The 23,504-nt window shown below is 39.3% G+C and overlaps 1 protein-coding gene across 3 annotated transcripts in view; it reads right to left on the bottom strand.

Annotated features, from left to right (window-relative positions):
* LOC103023088 (zinc finger protein 236) overlaps window positions 1–23,504 on the bottom strand; it is a 78,342-nt gene that overhangs the window by 21,112 nt on the left and 33,726 nt on the right. For 2 of the 3 annotated variants that reach the window (XM_022673168.2, XM_022673170.2), the window contains exons 17-25: window positions 21,949–22,046; window positions 13,954–14,105; window positions 11,993–12,175; window positions 9,223–9,514; window positions 5,137–5,240; window positions 4,503–4,937; window positions 2,474–2,619; window positions 959–1,184; window positions 409–570 (exon numbers count right to left, since the gene is read on the bottom strand). In XM_022673168.2, the coding sequence (XP_022528889.2) occupies window positions 409–570; window positions 959–1,184; window positions 2,474–2,619; window positions 4,503–4,937; window positions 5,137–5,240; window positions 9,223–9,514; window positions 11,993–12,175; window positions 13,954–14,105; window positions 21,949–22,046 (1,798 nt within the window). The remainder of the gene's footprint in view (window positions 1–408; window positions 571–958; window positions 1,185–2,473; window positions 2,620–4,502; window positions 4,938–5,136; window positions 5,241–9,222; window positions 9,515–11,992; window positions 12,176–13,953; window positions 14,106–21,948; window positions 22,047–23,504) is intronic. The other variant, XM_022673169.2, reaches the window with a different exon arrangement.

The raw sequence follows: 23,504 nt of genomic DNA, 5'->3' as shown, positions 1-23,504 counted from the left end.
GCCGCTCGACAGAGCTACACTGAGGAACCCTAAGTGTTTCGGTAACCCAGAGCCTTTTTAGCTTTTATTGGTTCGTCCCATGTAGCTTCTTTAAACTGCTGTGGTTAGCGGCTAATGCTAATACTGCTCCAGCCTTGGTGCTGGAGAAAATTCACTAAAAATCATTTATAACGCTGTACTTCAGCAAAGCTACCTGACTTGTAAAATTAATACATTACATAAGGCGAACTGTACATTTTTGGGGAAATATAATGAAATTTTAAGTGCACCTCAGTTAGGGTTAAATAACTTGCCAGCTGAATCATAGTCACCCATGCAGTAAATATCTAATGGGAGGCTATTACTTTTTTACTTGGATAAATCAAGGTGATGCAGACTGTGTGTGTGTATGTGTGTGTGTGTGTGTACCTGAGATGGTGAGTGTGATCTCCTGGTTGCTGCTGGCTGGTGTATTGGCGGAGTGTGCATGCGAGTGTGTGAGTGCCTGGGTGAGGCTGGAGTTACTGATTGTGAGTGTGATCTCTGGGCCTCCGGCTCCGCCCCCAACTACTTGGGCCAGCTGCTCCGAACCTGAAAACAAACACAGCAAATTCACTTTACACCAACATAACATTTGGTGTTTAAAGTGGGACTGTACTTTTGCATTTCAGTCATGTGGACAAATGATAATGTCGATATTTAAAAGGTGACAAATTTGCACAGCCACTACCACTACTGGTCTCCAATGTTTTCCAATTATTTATGCAAATCAGTAGTACACAATAATAGTTTTTTATTCTGAGCTCTTTTCTTACCTGTTTCTTTTCTCTCAACGATTCTAGCTCTACATAAGTAATATTATAAAAAGAAATAAATGTTTGACTGGCTTGAAATTCAAGATAAAAATTTTCAGGGCAATTTTTTTCAACAAAAGTATAATTACTTAAAGGCTGTGAGTGTGTGTGTGTGAGAGTCAGACCTGTGTTGTCCTGTTCTGTAAGGCTGCCGATAGTGACACTGGCTGGAGTGGGTGGAGTCTGTAAAGGCAGGCTGCTGATTGGCTGGATGACGACGTTGGCGGGAACGGAAGCTTCACCGGTGGTTGCCAGCAGGTGTGTGGCGGAATGAGTGTGAGAATCTCCAGTTAGGGTGTGTGAGAGAAGACCACTCTGCTGCAGGGTCTGCTGAAGGATACTGGGGTCGATCTGCACACACACACAAATTCATTTAAAGACATTTTTATTCATTTAAAAGGGAGTTCATCCTTATATCTAATAGCGATCAAATCGGATTGATCAGCTTTCATAGTCCAATTGTCTTTAATACGATCAGTCAATAGCTGATACCAATCATGGTTGGGTCTAGTGTTTGTGTGGTTAGTGGTGTTTGTTAGCTTTGTTGTTTTTAAATACTGGGTTAAGCAGTGCACTCTCAAGAGGTTTATCTGGTACTGATGTTAAAGATCCCATTCCATCATTTTTTTTAATTCATTTTAAAATGTCTAGTTGTGGTCTCTAGTATGAATGAATGGCACGTGAGCTGTTTTTTGTGGGGGAAAAAAATGCTTCTGTGTTTTAATTTAGCCCTGCTTTATTTCACTAAATTAGTGGTCTGGTCTGGTCTGAAGAAAGACAGAATTTCAGCTCTTGCTCATGAATATTCATATATGCAAACATATCGCCTCTGATTGGCTAACAGCACTGCAGCAGAGAGCGGTACCTTGCTTTCGCCCCCACATTCAAAATTAAAGGTTTTCAAAGATGCAGCCTTAGTTAAAAAGATATAGTACTAAGACCCTTTAAACTTCACTTAAAGTCATACTTTTGGCATCACTCGGAATCCACCGGAGATCCGATTTAAACCTACAGTTACTTGCACAAGATAGCTAACGCTAACTAACTCTTTAGCTACCCGACAGACTTTTGCACTGTCTGTGGGCGGCCAGAGCCAAGGTGGGCGAGGCCATTAATACTTTTTCACAGGTTGACGTAGACATGGTGCTTTTCCTAAATGACTTGTTTTTCTGAGGATTTTTTTTTCTAATCTACTGCAGGAGAGAAATCCAGTGAGAAATGGACTTGGGGTGTAGTAAAACATGATAATGAGCACACTTCTGTTGTCCCCCAGCATTCCAAAGTACAACGCTTTAATCTGATGCTCCCAACAGGCTTACAATGCTAGCGATAGGGGTGTAGCATATGTAGCTTTGCCCACGCAAAGAAAACGCTACTTTTACCCCATTTACTCAAAGTAGCTCTACACTTTATTGGTAGAATTCTGAGTGCCCTGACACTGAGAACTTTAAAAGTGTTAAAATAACAACACTGTTTATACACACCGTACATTTAGGTAGTTCTCTGGGCGCCACCGTCTTTAAATTAAGTTGTTGTTGATTGTTGATATATTGACTGATGAGCACAAACAAATAGGTAGGATAAGAAATGTGTGTGTGTGTGTGATTTTGTGTGTGTGTGTGTGTGTTTGTGTGTGTTACCTGCAGTGTAATGTTGTTGATGTTTGTTGTGTCGATGCCGGAGATCTGTACATTGGGGCAGAGGAGGCTGGCTGGGGCGAGCTGCAACTGAATTCCCTCTAAAGTGGCCAAACCTTCGGTCAGGGAGACGGTCAGATCACCACCTGCTGCAACACACACACAGATTCAGACCAATTGCAGATAAACTGCGGACAACAACAACAACCAGCGTTGAGTGACTGTATAAACTGCACAGTAATAAGGGCCGAAACTCTGCAGATCCCTCTCGCTGCTTCTGATGGATGATTCAATTTCCTGCCTGGAATTATTCAGCTACAGCAATATAGAGCAGAGCCGCTGAGGCCAGCTGATTATTGATCAATATGCCCAGTGTTCCTTCAGCTGCTGCCTTTGAACAGGCTTAGAAGTAAGTGTGTGTGTGTGTTTGTGTGTCTGTGTGTGTGAGTGTGTGTGTGTGTGTGTGTGTAAGTAAGCTTTCCCTTGCTCTTTCTCTCCTCAAGCTGAGACCATTTTTTTCCATGTTTATTATACATATACCGCATTGTCCGCGCTATAAGTGGCACTTAAAATTCGTAAATTTTCCCCAAAAATGTTGTAAGGAACAGTACAGCCACTCTGCTGAAGTACGGCGTTAAGAGTTTAGTTCTATAGCACCCAGACAGGAGCAGTATTAGCATTAGCTGCTAACCGCGATAACCGCTAGCTTTTTAACCGCTTAGAGGTGAGTACTAATCGGCCTGTAGCCTGCTGATAAAACTGGCTAGCACTGCTGGAGCAGCATTAGCATTACCGCTAGTGTTTAGCCGCTAATGTTATCTAAGCTTACTGTAAATAAATGGAAGTGCTACTCACCCGAATAAACAGTTTTCAGGAGAAAAATCTAAGTAGATTAACATCCAGCGCTCGTTTGACTTGTCTGACTTGTCTAAAATGTTTTTTAAGAATTAAAGTTTTGTTTATTTAAATTAGCATAGCTAAAGAAGAAGAAAAACACTGCGACACCCCTGTGCCTTACTAGAGTTGCATAAAATGTGTCTAATAATCCTTTGCACCTTATGTATGAAAACAGACCAGAAAATAGACGTTCATTAAAAGTGCGCCTTATAATCCGGTGCGAAAAAAATGTGCGAAAAATACAGTACACTTAAATATGTACTAATTCTCTCAACACAAAGTAATATCACATGATTCAACACAGCAGACACATTTTTTTAAGGATCTAAACTCAAGTTATAAACTTGTTAAATATGCTTTTCCTGTGTCTCCAGCATCAGCTTAGCAATTCAGTACACAGTAGCAAAAAGGCTCTGTCAGTAAAGTCTCTTTACTGCCAAAAACGTTTAGCTCCATTCACTCCCATTCATTGAGGACTCACCTGTGAGCTACCGCTAGTTTTTTTATTATTCTGATATAAAAGAGGAAATATTAATAGTTTACTGACTCTCTAAAACTATTCTGTCCATGGTGTTATTCTTGACACCCTGAGCCTCCTAGCAAAGGCTTTTGTTACGGTTATGCAGTTTGTGTTTATGTTTATCCAAGCTGATGTCAACTCAGTTTGCGGGACATGTGTTGCTTGCTGGTTATGAGCAAAAGTGGGATGTGTTCTGTGTAGAGAAGCTGGGTCTGCATGTGAAATGTAGTTATGACAAAGCATGTCGATGATCACATTAGATAAAATAAATCAAATTAGTACAAACATTGTTTTAAATGCTGAAAAAGGTTAAAGATGTCTTTGTTATGAAAGCTCCTTTTAGGGTATCTGTAGGTTTGGGGAAATTCATAAATTACATAAACTCAAAAAAACAGAAATTAACAGTTTTACACACAGTTTTTCGTACACAAAAAAATGCAAAATTGGGGTTTCCCAATGCCTACATTTGTTTAACAATGTCTCTAATGCTATTTTTTCTCTTATTTTTATATCATATTATAGGACATATTTGTAATTCAATTAAGTGAAAATGTTTTTTTAAAGGGAAATAACTAATCAAGTTACATAAATAGCCATTCCATCGAACTGCATTACCTGACATAGTTGCAGGCAGCATTGCCTGTCCCACAATGCCTTGCTGCAGCAGCGTTGGCTCGTACTGGCCGGTGAGAACAGGGTTGGTGGGGATATAGATGTGGGGGTCAGTGGGTGCAGTATGCAGCAGGCCTACAGGGGGCAGTGGTTCTGCCACCGTGGAACTCTGCTGGCTGGGCGGAGCCTGGGTATGAGACTGGTTCTGACTGGTTGAACCCACTGCCCTCTCGCCACCACGCCTGATCTTTCTGCCCTCCATACCCTGCCGCATGTGGCACTGAATGTGTGTTTTGCGATGGCCGGATGTGCGGAAGCGCAGATCGCAGTACGGACACTTGAAAGGCTTGGATCCGGTGTGCAGACGCATGTGCACCTTCAGACTGCCCTTCGTGGAGAACGAGGTGTTGCACATGTGGCAGTTAAACAGCTTCTGACCTGCAGAGAAACATATTGGGGGAAAAACTGTCAGATGGAAGCATAAGCTTAGATTATCTAGCCAGTTGTTATTTTTGGTAGTGTAATGTAAATGTAAATAAACTTAATTCACTGCATTTTTGGACAGACTATTGATACGTAAAAAACTACCAGTGCCATTTTTGGCAGTAAAGAAAATGAATACGAATTTAATACGGACCTGTGTGTGTCTTTACATGGCAGTCTAGCGTTGATTTCACTGTGAAACTCTTCCCACACTCGTCACACTTATATGGCTTTTCTCCAGTGTGAATCCGGATGTGTCTGAGAGATAAAGAAAAACACAGCATCATCACACTGAATGTGTATTAAGATGTTGTTGGTTTGTATACAATGTATTGTATGATTACTAAAAGTGACAATTTCACCTAAATTTTACTTTTATCTAATTGAGATATACCTGATCAGGGCTGGGCGATATGGATAAAAACTATATACCGTATTTTTTGCTTTATAAGGTGCACTTAAAATCCTTTTATATTTTCCCCCAAATCATCAGTGCGCCTTATGTATGAATTTTACTAGTCAGGTTGTAAGGAGCAATATAGCCACTCTGCTGAAGTACAGAGCTATAAGTTCCTCCAGCACCGAGGCTAGAGCAGTACTAGCATTAGCCGCTAACCACAGCGCTAGCTCTTTTAGCCTTATAGACGAGTAAGTTGGACTGTAGTCTGTGTGTTTACTGTGTTATAACTGCTAGCTGATAGCACCCTGGGGTTCCCGGCACACTCATGGTTCCTCAGTGTAATGTCTGTCTGGCAGCATTTACTAGCCACGGATAGCCCGGTTGCTAACCATTCTAGATTACTGGAAATCTAAGCTTAATGTAAATACACAGAGGCGCTTCACTTTTCGGGAGAGAAATCTGTGTAGATCTTACTATTGTCATTTAAAATGCGCCTTATAATCCGGTGTGCCTTATAGTCCGTAAATTACATAATAAATATGTACATCTTGATATTTTTTCATCCCATAAAGTAATAACAAAGGGACACTTCTAGGACAAAACTACTTGTTCCAGATTTTATACAGGCTCTTTTATGATTCAGGGCCATATCCTGTATATTAGAGTAGCCTAGCAGCTCTAGCAGACTTTTATATCATCAACAAATGAAAGACAATTTAAATTACACAAATTAAATATAAACAACAGATTCTGCAAAAATGCTGAAAATTCTTCCACTTAAAATAACCTAAAAACAAGGAGAAATACAGTGTTTTTGGAAAAAGTGCATCTAAAGTGCCTAAGCAGAGTTAAAGTTAATTAAAATGCTTTTTTTTTTTCATTTTTCAAACAGTGTCTCATTCTCATTAGTATTGAATTCAATGGTAACGCTTCACGATGCTGCTGTTTATTAGCACTATGCTCTCAGAACATGAGACAGGTTGGTTTTGAACTGAAAAGTTGGGTTTTGGCATTGTTGTCATTGCTGTCCTCTCCTGTGTGAGTGCCACACTTCTAAATCTGCACAGCTCTCCGAAATCTGATTAGCTGATGAATATCTTGTGATATTTACACACACACGATGGGTCTGTGAATTTTCTGCACCACAAAGCTAGTAAAGTTACGCCACTTAAAATACACACTGTTAAAATTAAATAGTTATCAATAGCTAGTTAACCAGCTAGTATAGTTTACTAATCAGCTCCTCCTCCTAAGATCATCAGGACTCCACTGCCCTCTCTGCAGAGCATCTACCACCAGAGAGTCCTCAGGAGAGCTGCCTCCATCCTCAAAGACTCTACCCACCCCCAGCATGGACTGTTTACACTTCTGCCTTCAAGCTGGAGGTATATAAAGTGTGAAATGCAAAACCACCAGGCTACAGAACACCTTCTTCCCCACTGCTACCAGACTCTTGAACCTACCTCAGAAATAACCTGCACTTTACTCTTTATATGTTTACATGTCAAGGACATTTATCAGAGGCACATGCTCACTTTACTGAAATTTTATAATTGCACTACTGAACGTTTTGCACTTTTTTCATATTCCACTGCTGTAGATAACATGTACTTACTTGTAAATAATAACCATAACACATTACTGTTTTCATGTATATATTTCCATCCTGGATGTAAATTTAACACCAATTTAATATTTATATTTAGTTAGTTTATTTCTTTCTTTATTGTATATTTTCTATTTTTATCTTTATGCGGCATACTTGGAGAGGGGCAAAGAAAGAATTTCATTGTACGAGGAAACTTGTTTCTTACTGTGCACATGACAATAAACTCTTTGAATCTTGAATCTATATCTTCTGTCATGTGTTTAGCCGTCTCCATGCTTTCTCTGCCTGAATGGTGAAGCAGTGGGGAGGGAGTATATGTGATAAGTGAGGGAGATAATTGGAAAGCAGTGTAGTCCACATCAATATAAACGATAGGGTCTCTTCTCTTATATGGAAATATATTGATATTGATATTGAGTCCAGTAAAGTCACATTTAATGATCGGCTTCTCATTGGCTCTCTCTACCTCCCTCACTGTTTGTATATGCCTGTGTAATTGTGAGTTTTCCCCCCTTGGTTTAAATAGCCTGTTACGGGACTGTGAGAACTGAGAATTATTGATTGTTCCATCGTATTGTAGAACCACCACTATAAATCACTCTAACCTGTTCAATAACTGAAAAATAGAAAATAACTAAACAGAAATGACTGATCTGTCAATGTTTGTTTGTTTTGCGCTGGAAAATAAAATCAAGTTTTCATCTAGTCATCTTGGAGACACATTTTAGTGACAAGTATAAACGAAATCCAGTCAAAATATATTCAAACACTCCCCAGATACAAAAATGAATATTAATGCCAGGTGTAAGCAGGATTTTTGTGGCCCAGTGGCCAAGCCACATTAAAATGCAACCCGAAAACATATTTAAAGGTCTCCTTCCACAAAATGCATTTTTTCTTGTTCTTTGTGAAATACTACAGTTCTATCTGAGTTGTATATGGATGCTGCACATGAAACTCTTCCTTAACCTCCATTGTCTGCAGTAGCTAGTAAAAAAAAAACTCAGAAAAACGAGAGGATCAGGAAAAGCTCGATGTCTACGTCAACTTGTGAGTTCATGGCCTAGCCCACCTCGACTCGGGACCACCCACAGACAGAGCTGAAGCCGGGCTGCAGCAGAGCAGACACTGTCTTGTCAGCTAAAGAGTTTTTCAGCATTATTTACACCAGCTAGTTAGCTTTAGCTATCTTGTGTATGTAACTATAAGTTTAAATCGGATCTCCGGTTGATTCCTCTTTTACCAAGACTTGACATATATAATAGGGAAGCATGGTTGGACAAGGTAGCACAACTCAACAGAACACTTTACAATAAAGAGCCGACTCCGGGGCTTCGACGTGGTGAAACTGCCCGAGCACTGACGTTAAGTGAAGTTTAAGGGTTAACTTTACCTAGAATTCAGTGCTATATCTTTAGAACTAAGGCTGTATCTTTATAACTGTATCTCTGAAAACATTTAGTCCTTTGGGTTTTAGAGCTGCAAAATTTACTGCGGGCCTGCGGGCTTTCTCGGTCACATGACATTGAGCAGTCACGTGATATCGGGTTTTGCACACAGAGCACGATGGCGGCGTCTAAGCGCTCTAAAAGACACTGAAGCAGAGAAGAGACACGGATATCGCTCTACCAGCTATCTGGAGATATGTATTTCCAACACTGAGGAATTGGTTCAGTAGCTCCTCCATTTCCACTCGCAGTTGTGGAAAAGCGTACTTACGGTGCGTGGCAGCGGACAAATAGCTATTTTATTAACCCTTCTGTCATTTTGACCCATTTTTGACCCAAGTTTGAAGATCTAGGAAAATTAGTTAAAAGTTATTTTTTTTATGAAAAACGAGTGATCTATCCTAATTGAACCATTACCTGTTAGAGGTAAGGAACACTATTGGACTAGATATTGATAGAATAATTAGTAATGGAGTTAGTAATTTTTTTTTCACACTGCTTGTTAGTTTTTTTTTTTTGAGTTTCAGATATCTTTTGGATTCATTCCGAACGTGAATAAAATCACAGAGTACCCTTAACAAAACAGAAAATCACCCCAGGACTCCCTGGGAAAGAATGCCGTCCAGATATGGCAGAATGTTACAGAAATAAAAAAGTAAAGAAAGTAAAATATATAAAGCAAAAGAAAGAGGGAGGAAAAACTACTTGTGAAAACCCGACAGGAGCAGAGCATCCCCTCAGGCTCTGATGAATATTTTAAGTTTAATGAAGCACAGTTGTTACCTGACCAGGTCACTGGGCTTTTTGAAGCTTTTTGGGCAGTACTGGCAGCGGTTGGCAAACTTGGGCTCCAGGTCCAGAACCACTGCTTTGTCCTTTATCTCACTGATGCGGTCTCGCTCTGCAGCCGACTGGACCAGAACCTTCTCAGAAACAGAGGCGCTGTCCCCAGGCTCCCTCTTGGCCAGCTCGGCTGTCTGCTCCTCGGTGAAGGTGATGATGCCTGCCCGGTTCCTCTTCATCATGGATTGTTCTGTACCAGAGTCCTCCTCACCTGCCTCTTCCCCGTCCAGCACTGCAAAAAAAAGAAGAAGCAGAAACACACATCAGTAGTGCTAATAACCTTATCATATGAGTGAATTATCTATATTTCTGCATAACTTTGTCCTAAAATTGAATCAGATTTGAAAAATAGACATTGAAAACCATTGTAATAATCCAATATTACATATCTGTAATTACTAATATTTTGCAGCCCTGGTTTAAAATGTTTCTGACTTATAGATTAACAAACAACTCATTACTATGTAAAGATGTAGTGCAGTTAAGATATTCAGAGCCACGCCCCCTCTGTGTTATGCTTTTTGTAGTCATAGCTGCCCACACAGCACTGTGCACACGATTGCGGCAAAAAATTATGCCTTATTTTTTTTTTTTAAACAAAATATTGTTTAATTTTATTATAGGCTACAAAAAAGGAAAATCTCTCTCTAAAAAAAAGAAGTATAGGAATAAAATGATTAGGGATGCATTACAATACATTACATTACATTTCATTTGGCAGACACTTTTGTCCAAAGCAACTTACAATAATGAAGTACAAAAGTAATAGGAATTTAGATAACCCATTTTTAGATAGGGCTTAAAGGAGGCCGAAGGGAAATAAAGGGATAGAGAAGTGAAGGAGGGGAAGAAGGAAATGGGGTTAGAAGTAGTTAGTGTGTTAGAGGTGTTAGGAGAGTAAGTGCTCTTTGAAGAGCTCTGTCTTCAGGAGTCTCTTAAAGATAGTGAGAGATTCTCCTGATCTGGTAGTGGAAGGTAGTTTGTTCCACCATTGGGGAACTCTGTATGAGAACAGTCTGGATTGCTTTGTGTGAGTGTTTGGCAAAGCGAGGCGACGTTCATTGGAGGAGCGCAGCGGCCGGGGGTAGCGTAAGCCTTCAGGAGTGATCAGTGCAGGTAGGAAGGAGCCTGTTCTGTCATCACCTTGTAGGCGATTGTAAGAGTTTTGAATTTGATGCGAGCATCAACTGGTAGCCAGTGGAGCTCAATGAGCAGCGGGGTGACATGTGCCCGTTTTGGTTGGTTGAAGACCAGACGTGCTGCTGTATTCTGGATCATTTGGAGTGGTTTTACTACGCAGGCCGGGAGGCCAGTTAGCAGGGCATTGCAGTAGTCGAGGCGTGAGATGACGACTGCTTGTACCAGGAGTTGGGTGGCCTGTTGCGTCAACTAATCAATAAAATACATTGATTAAATAGTAACTAGTTTAAAAAATAGTTTATAGCACCCCTTCTTGAATAGGTGTGTAAGTGTGAGAGCGATCTGTGCCAGTGATGTCAGTGATGTGACGTTACTGTAAACAAACATGGCGGTGTTGTGCCGAATTCAGCACTGCCGTTAGCTGGGCTGCTATGTATGTAACCATGACTGAGATAACCGTTTTTTGGCGTGTATTTCTAAGTTTAAGTGGATTATCTCTGCTTCTATCAAGAAGACGTGCTCCCGAGAGAAGGTGCTTTTCATGGCAGGGGGACCGTGCCTAGTGTGAGTACACCCCAAGTCAAGCACTGCTTTCTATTTTTTCTCTCACTTAGTGTTACTAGAGCCGGCTAGAGTAGTTAAACCAGATGTGTCTAATTTTTTTAGTAAATTTATATCTCGCACGCATTTAGTTCGCACTGGCATTTCCACCTTAAATTCCACCTTAAATGTGGCAGCTTGAGTGCAGGACAAAACTTTCAGCTGAAAACCACTGTCCAAACATTTCGCCACCAAAAAAAAAAACTCCTATGTTTTATGAATCAAGTCATTTATACAATACATCATTCAAAAGTTAGGAAGATTTAAGCAGGATCGCTATGATGCTAACAGACACAGCAACCGGGCTAGTCAGGGAGTGGTTTGTGCAGCAGGTTAGCTGCAATGCTTGGAGCCACAAAGCTAACAGACAAAGCAACTGGGCATAGCAAGATTGGAGCATGTTAGCCATGATGCTAATCGCATGTTCTACCAGACACAGCAGACGGGGAGCGGATTTTGAAGCAGGTTAGCCATGATGTTAACAGTTCATTTTGACAGGCTTTGAACCACAACGCAATCTTGTTAGGTAGCAGGTTTTGTTAACAGGTTAACCATGATGCTAACAGCCCATTATTTTAGCAGGGTTGGAGGTGCGATGCTCATAGACACACAGCACAGCAGCTGGGCTCAGAATTTTGGGGTGGGTTAGCCACATTGACAACAGCTGGCCTCGGCAGGGTTGGAAAAAATATTGCTAACTGACACAGCAGCATGTGTATGAAGCACTAGCTTTTGTCTGAGATTCTGTTCTTCTTGTGTAAAATCTTCTATCAGAATGCACATATTCTCTTTAAATTCCTCCCTTCCTCTAAATTCCCTTCCTCCCTTTCTATTATGTCACACATCTGTGAGATCTAAAGGTTTTAAAATACATGTTTTTGCATTAAAGTTCTATCCCTGTCCCCCAGGACCACCCAGAAGTGCACTTAGCATCTTTACAGAAGCGTGCGGATGGTGTGTGCTATTATACCTCTGGATCCGATGGCATGGAAAAGCTTCATGTGTTTCCTGCGTAACAAGTGTGTGCGGAAGCTTTCAACACACTGAGAGCACTTGAAGGGCTTGGTGTTCATATGGATGATCATGTGTCGATTCAGACTGCCATTAGTGGTGAAGGAAGAGTCGCACACATTACACTTGAAAGCTTTTACACCTGGTGAGAAAAAGAGAAATGATGTGAAACATTTTATGATATACATGTACAAGATTTAGACAGAATTTTCCATTTCTTTTCTGTGATTCACCAAAAAGTAGATAAATAAAAAAAGTGCAGTGGATGCATTTTTCTTAAGGCAGTGATTTATTATAACAGGTTATTCACACATAGATTATGTGTTACAATAATTTAGAACTGATTATAATGATATTTTTAATTATTATCAGGAATGCACCGAATATTTGGATATTTTGTCCAAACCTGAAACACTACAGGTTATTGCACTTTTGTTTTCGTTGCTTCTGTTTGCTTTTGTTGAATAAAATATCACTGAGTCTTTTATTATTAAATCATTTTCTAAATATTCAGTGCATCTCTAATAAATATGCCTTCATATTTGTTTTAATCACAATGTTTTTTTTTATTGTTTTAGAGGCTTCATAGATTACAATCTTACAGATTTAAAAAGAGACAGAAAAAAATGATTAGGGCTGCAACTAACAACTAATCGATTAAATAGAATAAAATTCTATTTTTCCTCTTATTCAGTATTACTAGAGCCTGCTAGAGTAGATAAACAAGATAGGTCTAATTTTTTGTAAATTTATATCTCACATGCATTTAGCAAACAAGTTGGCATTGGCATTTCCACCTTAAATTCCACCTAAAATGTGGCAGTTCAACTGGCAGCTGATGGCAGAGTGAAAAAAAAAAACACATCCAAACATTCCTCCACCGAGTAGTAGCTACAAAAGTAGTTAGTTAAAGATGATGTGTCCCTCTTAGTAAATGTATAACTCACTTGTGTTTAGCAAACAAGTTAGCATGAGCATTTTTCTCTCACACAATGGTACTAAAGCTGCTAGAGTAGATAGTTAAACAAAATGTCCCCCTCTTAAAACATACATAGATTAGCACGTCCTTCTTAAATGTGGTAAAAAGTGGCAAGTTAGCAAACAAGTTAGCATTAGCACTTCCACCTTAAAACTGTTAGAGAGCAGCAAGCTAGCAAACAAGTTAGCATTAGCACTTACACCTTAAATGTGGCAGGAAGTGCCAAGTAAGCAAATAAGTTAGCATTAGCACTTCCACCTTAAATGTGGTAAAAAGTGGCAAGTTAGCAAACAAGTTAGCATTAGCACTTCCACCTTAAAACTGTAAGAGAGCAGCAAGCTAGCAAACAAGTTAGCATTAGCACTTACACCTTAAATGTGGCAGGAAGTGCCAAGTAAGCAAATAAGTTAGCATTAGCACTTCCACCTTAAATGTGGTAAAAAGTGGCAAGTTAGCATTAGCACTTCCTCTGGAAGAGAGCAGCAAGCTAGCAAACAAGTTAGCAATAAATTAGCATCAGCATTTTTACCATACATGTGGCTGCTACACCAGCAATTAAGAATCGCAGCAAAGTGTATACTTATATTACAGACACTGTTGTTGTGCACTGTTGTTGTGTTAGTAAATATTAATTGAAAATAAAATTAATGTAAATCTTGGGTTAATTCTTTGTGTAAACACTAATATTTTAATAATGGTATGCTTGTGTGTCTTTACACAGTTACAACTTTAGTACAAAGAGGGTTTGGTTAATTAAATAAAATGAAATTATGAAATTAAATGTTGCTTCTTTTCTGTTAATCAATTAATAATTGATTAATCTAAAACAATAATCAACAAATTAATCGATTAGCAAAATAAACGTTAATTGCAGCCTTAAAGCTGATACTATATCTAAGCTGAGTTGAGTAGTTTTATGCTCACTGTTTTGTGCTCCTCACCTGTGTGTGTGTTGAGGTGGGATTTGAGCACTCCTGCAGAAACGAAGCTCCGGCCGCAGAGGTTACACCTGTACGGCTTCTCTCCGGTGTGTGAGCGAACATGCTGCTTCAGGTGGCTGGACTTCTTAAACCCTTTATCACACATGTTGCACCTGCAGAAGAGAAAGACACACACAATACAGTCAAACACACACAGGATATCTACAGGTATGGGGAATTTGAATGTAAGATCTACCGGTAAATCAATTTTTAAAAGCACACAACAGCGATATAAATGCTTACAAACTTTACAGTACCGACAAAACAGTATTAATTAGTATTATACCACAGTTAGTTCTGACCCTGCAATGTGATTGGCCAAAAAGCGTTTTATCAGTGACATTATTAGCTGGTAATGCACTGTAAACAAAGCTCTCCATGTATTACTCCGCCACATACAGTGTAACCTAGCAACGAAGCAGCACTTACAAGCCAAATACAAACCAAACGGGACCCACTAGATCCTATAGGCACAGTACAGAAATGCCATGTCTACAATGGGCGGCGCAGACAAAGACATAAATAAGTGATTAGAAAATACGCATTATTACACACATTATCAGCCACTAATATCAGATTAAAAGTTCTTATTATTAAAATAAAAGCTTAAGTGTATATATCTTCCTGTTAATATAGGGCATGAACATCATGGAGAATGTTCACCACCCTCTGCTCAGCACCATCACCAGGCAGAGGAGCTCATTCCTGCTCCACAGACAGACTGAGGAGGTCTTTAGTCCCTCAGGCCATAAGAATGTTCAACTCCTCTTTGCACAGCAAACTGAAGACTCTGTGACACTTTTTCATTCTGGCCACTCTGGACACACCCTTAGAGATGCCCTATTTATAATATTTTTATAATCTTAACCTATTCAGTACTACTATTTGTTTACTGTCCACTGTTTAAATATCTACAAGTTTGCACTGCTAAGTTTATATAATTATATAACTGTGTGTTTGCACTGTCTGTATGGCTGACATTAGTTAGCCTCACAATATGCACATCAACTGGTGTTCACTGTTGTTTTACTGTGTTAACTGCACTACCTCCATTACACAGACACTAAAGATTCTACTTTTATATACTTTATATTTTATTATATTTTTATATGTATCATTATATCTTATCCTTCTTTTTATTATTAATTCATTAGTTAATAATAATATTTTGGCCTCTCCCAAAACAGGAACACTACTGCTTTCTTTCAAATTAAAAGAATAAAAATATTAAGGACTGATGCTTTAAACTGATATAATTATAATATCTCTAAAGTGGTTATAATTGGATTCAATGTTATTAATGGCAAATGTATGTTGTATAAATGTACTGCAAAGAAAATATAGAAAGCTATTCCTTCAGTTATACACAGTGACTGTTATTGTATTTCAGCAAGTCAGAATTTTGTGTTTCTGCACTGCACTTCTTCACTCAAAGATAAAACAAGACTGTAAAATTGGGTGAACAGAGTGTGAAGAACTTTACTGGAAAGTTTTTAGCCTGGCTCTTTAAAGTCTCTTTAATCTATCTGCAGTAAAAAGAGATAATTTGGGTAAATTAGATTTTATGTTTGAGCCCAGATGCAAGCTGTGAATCTACATGCTCTGTATAAGGGTTTAGCACCAAGCTAATTTGTATTTACCGTCGCAGGGACTCCAGTAATTCAGCCGCAGGATTTCATACCACAGCTCATCCACTGTGTATAGACACTACAGCTCCAGAGAGATCAATAAGACAAGGACGTTCCCAGCCAAAGCTCACAGCGAGGCAGCTTCTGAAGATTCACTACAGAAGCGTAAAGGAAATGGATTTGTAATGGGATTGTTTTTATTACTTTTTGATCCTGGTCTGTGGGATGCATCTTTGTGGTTTCTCTTTTGTTCCACTGCTGTTTAATCGTTTTACTATCCGTATTATTTTCAAATCCATTTCTCCATCTGTCCACGCAGGCTGACTCCTGGGTCTAAGGATCTTCATAAATTAGGGATACTATACTCTTATCTGCGGTTACAAAGGCAGAACTTAAAGCAAGTACATTCCTAACAAACACAACGCAAAATACTTACAACAACAATTTAAAAAAAGGTTTTCTTTTAAGATACATCAATTCCTGCACTGCAGACTTGCATCCTATTCCAAAGAAAGTTTGCTCGGCAAAAAAATTACCATTTTGTTATATTAAACAACATTTTTGGCAACCAGAAACGGCAAGCGATTGTCACACCTTAGCCCATGTCTGTCTTGTGTTTTTCCCTCAATTGGTCCCTTGTGCTCCTGTCATGTGTTCCCAGCCATGTGCTACTGTTGTGTTTTGGTCCCTGTCTCCGCCCTAGCCCCGCCCTTGCCCTGCCCTAGCCATTAGTGTTGTCACCTTGTGTTTTGTTTGTAACCCCGCCCCCTCATTACTGGTCCTCACCCTCCTTGTGTATAAATAGCCCTTTGTATGAGTTTTTCTTGTCGAGTCTTTTATATCTTTGTCCTCTGTATGAACGTATATGTATGTATTGGCTTTGTAGTTTGTGTTTGTTAAATCTCTGTTTCTTGAGTCCAGGTCTGTTTTGTTAAGTAAGTGTGCCAAGTCTGTTAAGTTTGTATTCTTAGTGTTATTCTAGTTATCCAGTTCTTATTCGGTTAGTTAAGCTTTGTTTAGCTCTTTTCTTTGTTTGTTTCCAAGTTTTGTGTTCTTAGTTTTTCGCGTTGCCCGTGTTTGTTTTCTGTTTTAATTTATTTATCTTGTTTATTAAATGTTATATCTGCACTTACGTCCACCCTCTCATTCCTGACAGTGATAAAGTGTTTAAGTTGTTATTTCGTCCCTTTCTTCCTGCCAACAGTCTTAAAACATGCAACAGCACTTGGTCATCATTGTCAGAATTAAAGTTTTAAGAATTTCCTCTTTCATTTCTCTCCAAAAAGACATACAATTGAAATACAGATTCTTCAGACCACACTACATGTTGCCACTGTGGGAAGGTCCATCCTGGATACCTCCAAACCCAGAGAAGACGATGCCATTCTGGACATGATTAATTTAAGGCCTCTGTTTTGCACAGTAGGGTTTTCCAACTTTTTTTTTTTACACTTGCTCATGCCTACAGTAAATGTTTTAGTTCAATCTGCCATTAAGTTAAATCAGTAATCTAACTAGTGTTTGAAATTTGTGGTTTACAGTTATTTAAATTATTCAATTATTTAATATTATATTATCTTTATAAAACATTCTTGAATAATCTTGAACACAGAGAATGAACTTAAGGGCATTATTCTGAAAAACAACAAAAAAAAAACAATATGTCTGGTACATTATAGCAACACTTTACCTGAAATTGAATACTAATATTTTTACTTTTTTTCTTCACTCAGTGAATCTCTGTGGTGCTAAACCGTCTCTTTTCATCTGATGATTTTATTAAGGAATCTGATGTGCGCTCTTTTATGTCACCAGCTCTCTTTAGTTCTAAATCTGCATTTGTTCTGCATTTTGTCTAATTCTGAGCTTTCTGTTCTAAGGTCTCCATGTTCGCTCTCCAGGGTCTCCAGGTCTCTTAACACCACTGGCAGAGAGGAGAGCCCTCAGCAAGCTGCTAAAAATCAGGGACAATGTTCACCATCCTCTGCACAGCGCCATCTCCCATCAGAGGCACTCATTTAGTGGCAGACTTATCAATGATTTATAAATGGTTTGTAAATTAGATTATTACTTATTATTGATTAGGTTGTAAATGCCTTAAAAAGTGATAAGCAGTCAAAACACCTCAATTAAAAAAAAGCAACGATAGAAAATTAGTAATTTAAATTATAGTAAATAGTTAAACATACTTAGGAATATATTGATATAAGTGGTTTAATGCTGATTGATGAAAAAACACAATGTAAAAGGTTTGACAGTATAAACGAGTGTGGAATCATTATTTTGCTCATTTTCAGCTCACTGTTTTCGATTTATGTGTTATATAATAATTAAATGCTTATTAATGAAGTTTTTAAAGTATTTGCAACCTAATTTATTACCATTATCCATTATCATTAATAAAGGTATCATTTATAAAGGTAGTCTTATTTTAAAGTGCTACCAATATATCTAGGGTCATTTCAAGTGTCTTTATTTTGGAATTGGATTTTTGGGGGGGCATATTTTGAATGAACAAGGGACAGTTTGGTTTATGCAGCAAAGTGTTTATTAATAATTTCATACAAAATATTGTCTGGCCCCTGGCTTTTTGAGATTTTTAATATGATCCTTTATGTAATTGAGTTTAGTCTGGGACAATGGCCTAAGATCCTGAGATAATATTCAACACAAGCTGCTTGTATTATCAACCGGTAGTCAAACATAGGGCCCTGCGGTGACAGAAGCAGTCTGTAAATTTGCAAAACTGTGTGTGTGTATGTGTGTGTGTGTGTGTGTGTGTGTGTGCAAACAACCAGTAGGACAATTAAGTGTGCAGACGAGTTGGGAAAAACTTCTGAAAGTCGACAGAGAATAGACGCATTAGTTTTTAATGAGACAGTGGCATTCAGATCATCTGTTAGTTTTTTTCTAAACGTTTTCACTTTGTTTTTATTAGTTTAGAGAGCAGCAGGGCAACAGAAGAGGAAAGAGAAGTAAACATTATTACCCCATAGCCAGGTGTAAACATCGGTAGGACACCTGAAATATTTAGCTTTGTTGTTTTTTTCGAAGGCGCCAGCTGTTATGTAAATAATTGTCATGTTGTAGCCTGCAGGGCTCATCTGATGAACATTACAAAAAACTTTCAGAATAAAAAATAGATAAACAAACTCTCTGCTCACTTATATAGAGCACTCATCGATCTGCTAAAATACTGTTATAATGAGTTCTGTTCACTGCCCAACTGCCGTTATCACCAGCTCAGCTCAGCTCAGCTCAGAGGAAACGCAGGTTCCTCTGCTCTGATACATCAGCCAACAAATGCCTGTGCCAGCCAGCATTACAATGGAAGTGATGGGGGACAAAACACCATCTACAGACCCAGGGAGAGCATGGTCAACTGTGCCAAACTCATACGGTAATCCTTCAGCCATTAATGAAGATACATGCCGATAGTCTACCTCCTGGGTTTTTATGCCTGTACCAGTACTGCCTCCACCAGTACCAGTTTTGCAGGGGACCACCAGTTATGCATGTTACACACAGAGTGATCTATTTTAAAGCAGCACTAGGTAGGATTTTCTTAATTTATGATCTTTTTAAAGAAGTAAAATTACAGCTTGAAACTCACTGCAGCGCTGCATTGAGGTGTAATAGGAGGAACAGCGGTGCTCTCGTGTCTGTGCCGGAGCTCCTCTGAGCTCAAACCAGACTCTGTAAGTTTTCCAAGGCGGCGGCGACCAACGCTCGCGAGAACTGCGACCTGCTTTCCGACCTTTAGTTCTAACAGTTCTACAAGGACTACTGGTTCATTCTTTACAAACTAACATACAGACACTCTGGCAGAAGTGGGAAAGAGACCGAATATGTCTGTGAAAGCCAAAAAACGAGAAAGAGAAACAAATCCGCCTAAAACATTTATTACACTCTACAACTGTAGGGGGAGCCCACAAGCACAAAATCTCAATCCTACCTTGTGGAGCTTTAAGCGTTTATTTCTTTAATTGTTGATGATTTAGGCTTACAGTCTATGAAAACCTAATCAGTGTCTCAGACAATTAGAATGTTATATAAGACCAATTGGTACTTTTGGCAGTGTGGGCAGTGTGCCAAGTCCTGCTGGAAAATGAAATCCACATCTTTATAAAAGTTGTCAGTAGAGGGAAGCATAAAGTGCTCAGTGTTCCAGCAAACCAAGCTAACAGTGGAGCTTCCACTCCAGCGAGATGTCCCATCCTGTTTGCAAAGGCAACCCCCCAAAAAGCCATCAAGAACTGAATGAGGAGGTAGAGAAGGGCAGATTTTGGCTGTGGCTAAGGAGGAAGTATAGCAGTTGGGGGCCAAATAACACCTAGGGCATCACTGGGGAGAAAACCAAAAATCAGCATTTTAGAAAATTATATTATATAAGACCAATTGGTACTTTTGGCAGTGTGGGTAGTGTGCCAAGCTGATGATGAAGTGCTGTAAGATTTTCTAGGAAAAAAAATGCACTGACTTTGGACTTGATAATAAAACACAGTGGATCAACACCAGCAGATGACATGTCTCTCCAACCATTTCTCCCTGCAACCCCTAGCTGGTGCCCTAGGTGTTATTTGGCCCCCAACTGCTATGATTTCTCCTTAGCCACAGCCAAACGCTGCCTTTCTCTACCTCCTCATTCAGTTCTTGATGGCTTTTCAACACCCTCCTCTAGTGCATTCCATGCCAGGTCTGAGTACTTGGAACGCTTCCACTTCTTGGTAGCATTCATACCCTTTTTCTTAAGAGACAGTGAGCTCCACTTGTATGGCTCTGGCCACATGATTAGAGGTCTGGCTGGAGCGATGTTTATACAATCTCCTGGGGGAATTGAAGATGCCTTCACAGGTCGATCCTCCTGAGCCACTCACTGCCAGGTCAAAGGACTTGATGTTTCTCTCCGATGAAGGGGGTTTACGTAGTCACCCGATTTTAATTTTCCTCTTTTTGGAGGGAAGAGTTAGGGTGATGGAAGTTTGAGTGAAAAAGCCCCATTTCCAACCTGTATTTCGTGCAATTAAGCTCCACTAAACACCACTGGGATGGGGTTCAGCGGGCTGGCAAACTCATTTGAGGTAATTGGCTACATTACACACAGTTAAATGTCAAGAGACATTTAAAGATTTTTATAAGAAAACCAGACACTATCGAAAAGAAGCAGCTCGAAAAGAAGAAGCATTAGCTTCATTTGCTAATGGAGAATTAAATATCATTGCCACATTTAATTTTCTACAGTGCAGATAAAGGACAACAGAGCCCATGAATGACTGATTAACATTAACTTCCAGCTTTACATAAAGCCTTTGTCAGAGCTGTAATATTATCCTAATAAACATTTTCATGAACTGAGTGAGTGGTCAGAGTTTGTTTTAGGCATTTAGGATTCATACAGGGCTAATCTAACGGTGCTAGCTAACATTTCTGGAGAACATAGGGTCCTAAAGGTGTGCTCAGGTACATTTCTGGCATACTGCTATCTTGCTATCTTGGCAGCGGAAAACACAGGTGTGCCACTGACTTATTTGGACCCTAACAACAGCCAAGAGTCAGATGTTGATTGTGATCTTGGCAACGCAGGTGCCCAATGTGAGTACTTTGCTCTTTACACACACACACACACACACACACACACACACACACACACACACACGCTGCAGTGCACAAATAACATTTTTACATCAACAATAAACATAATACAAAATAAAATAAATATGTCAGTTTCCTCTGCTGAGAAGCACAGAAGCACTGCGTCGTTAAAATAGCAAAGTCAGAGCTCACCTGTCTTTTACATGAAATGGAAAGTGACACGCTGATTAGTTAAGAGATGTAGAGATGTAGCAGCTGACGCTCGCTAAAATAGAGCCCATTGATTGGTTGGGCAATAGAGTTTGACTCTCTCTCTGTTTGTGCTTATAAGTCAGTGTCAGTGTTGATTGCGTTCACATATGCAGCAGGTTTAAAGCAGCCTTTGGGATGAGATTTAAATGGATTTATTGTTAATTGAGTTGCTGAACTCAATTAAAAAGGCCCTGTTGAGAACATTCATTAGGCGGGCTGGAACCTTTATTGTACCAGTTCCATGGGGAGTATGTTTGACACCCCTGAATGAAAGTGATGAAGAACCCCTGGACATCCATTTATACGCTTTAGGATGAGCTGGAGTGATGGAACTCCACTGAGTCATAATTGTGCTTGTGAAGCAGATTTAAGACCAGTGGTGATCTTAGTGCACTCACTCATTCATCACATTTTCATTTGATGTTATTGATGTTGTGAAGTGTGTGTGTGTGTGTGTGTGTGTGTGTGTGTGTGTATCTCCCACCTGTAAGCTCTCCTGTTTTCCTCTTCATCATGGTACTGGTCCGTCTGCCTGCTCAACTGCAACTGGCCCTCAGCTGTCTCCTGCAGTAAACTAGCCGCCTACACACACACACACACAAAGACACATAGCCATTTGGAAACGGAATTCCCAAACAAAACAACATTTCCTTATCTTGCTAATGGGCCTGTATGACAGTAATGGAATCAGATAGCCACAATAAAGGTTTGCACAGTGCAGAGTTGTCTGAATGTATCTGGTGGACAAGATCAGATTTGCAGCAACAGGTTTTGGGTACACTGTATTTTTCACACTATAAGGTTCACCAGATTATAAGGCGCACCATCAATAAACATATTTTTTCTGGTTTATTTTCATACATAAGACACATCGGATTATAAGGCATATTTTACACGTAGGAACAGGGGTGTCTTCTAAATTCCTAAATTCAGCAGAAGATACTTGTAAAGCTAAACTAAGTAAACAAATAATTCTTAAAAAAATATTTCAGATGAGTCAGACGAGTCAAACGAGTGCTGGATGTTATTCTACATAGATTTCTCTCCTGAAAACTGTTTATCTTGGTGTGTAAAGTGCTCCCGTTTATTTACAGTAAGTTTAGATTTACAGATTTCCACTAAAGCTGGGGCATTAGCATTAGCAGCTAACCTCAAGTGGTTAGCGGCTAATGCCACCCCATATCGCTACACTGAGGAACCCTGAGTGTTCCGGTAAGCTAGGGAGATATTAGCTAACGGTTCGTCCCACATAGAGCTAATGCTGCTCCAGCAGTGCTAGCCGGGGTTAGCAGCAGGGTACAGGCTGGTAATACTCACCCATGAACGGTAAAAGAGCTAGTTTGGTGGTTAGCAGCTAATGCTTATCCTGCTCCAGCAGTGCTAGCCAAGGTTCGCAGCAGGGTACAGGTCAATAATACTCACCTCTAAATGGTGAAAGAGCTAGAGCTTAGCGTGGTTAGCAGCTAATGCTAATACTGCTGGAGAACTAAACTGAAACTCCTGTATAAGGCTGAACTTCAGCAGAGTGGCTTTACTGCTCCTTACAACCTGACTGGTAAAATTCATACATAAGACCAGTGATGGCAAAGTTACTTTGAAAAGTAATCCGATTACTGATTATTCCTTTAAAAAGTAACTTAGTTACTTTATGGATTACTTGATTTTAAAAGTAACTAAGTTACTTTATTAGTTACTTTCAGCAGCTGCAGACACCACCTCCCGCCACCTTAACATAAACATTATAACCAGTTTTGCCAATACTCCCTTTATTGGAAAATGCATTTTTAACAGCAACAATGTATATCTATTAAGTTGAACTATTTCCTAAAAAAATATATTTTTTTAATAAAAATAAAAAAATTAACTTAACATATAAAAAAAAATAATAATAAAAGCTGTGCATCATGATAGGATCATCTTTAGGTTTAGTCGTTTTTAACTAATACAGGAATCACCATTGGTTTATACAAGATATACAGGGGTTGAACAATGAAACTGAAACACCTGGTTTTAGACCACAATAATTTATTGTTCTGGTGG

This window comes from Astyanax mexicanus, chromosome 4 (genome assembly GCF_023375975.1).
Source record: "Astyanax mexicanus isolate ESR-SI-001 chromosome 4, AstMex3_surface, whole genome shotgun sequence".
NCBI classification, from domain to species: Eukaryota; Metazoa; Chordata; class Actinopteri; order Characiformes; family Acestrorhamphidae; genus Astyanax; species Astyanax mexicanus.
Note: the sequence above shows the minus strand (reverse complement) of the source record. Positions and strands in the feature narration are given on the sequence as shown.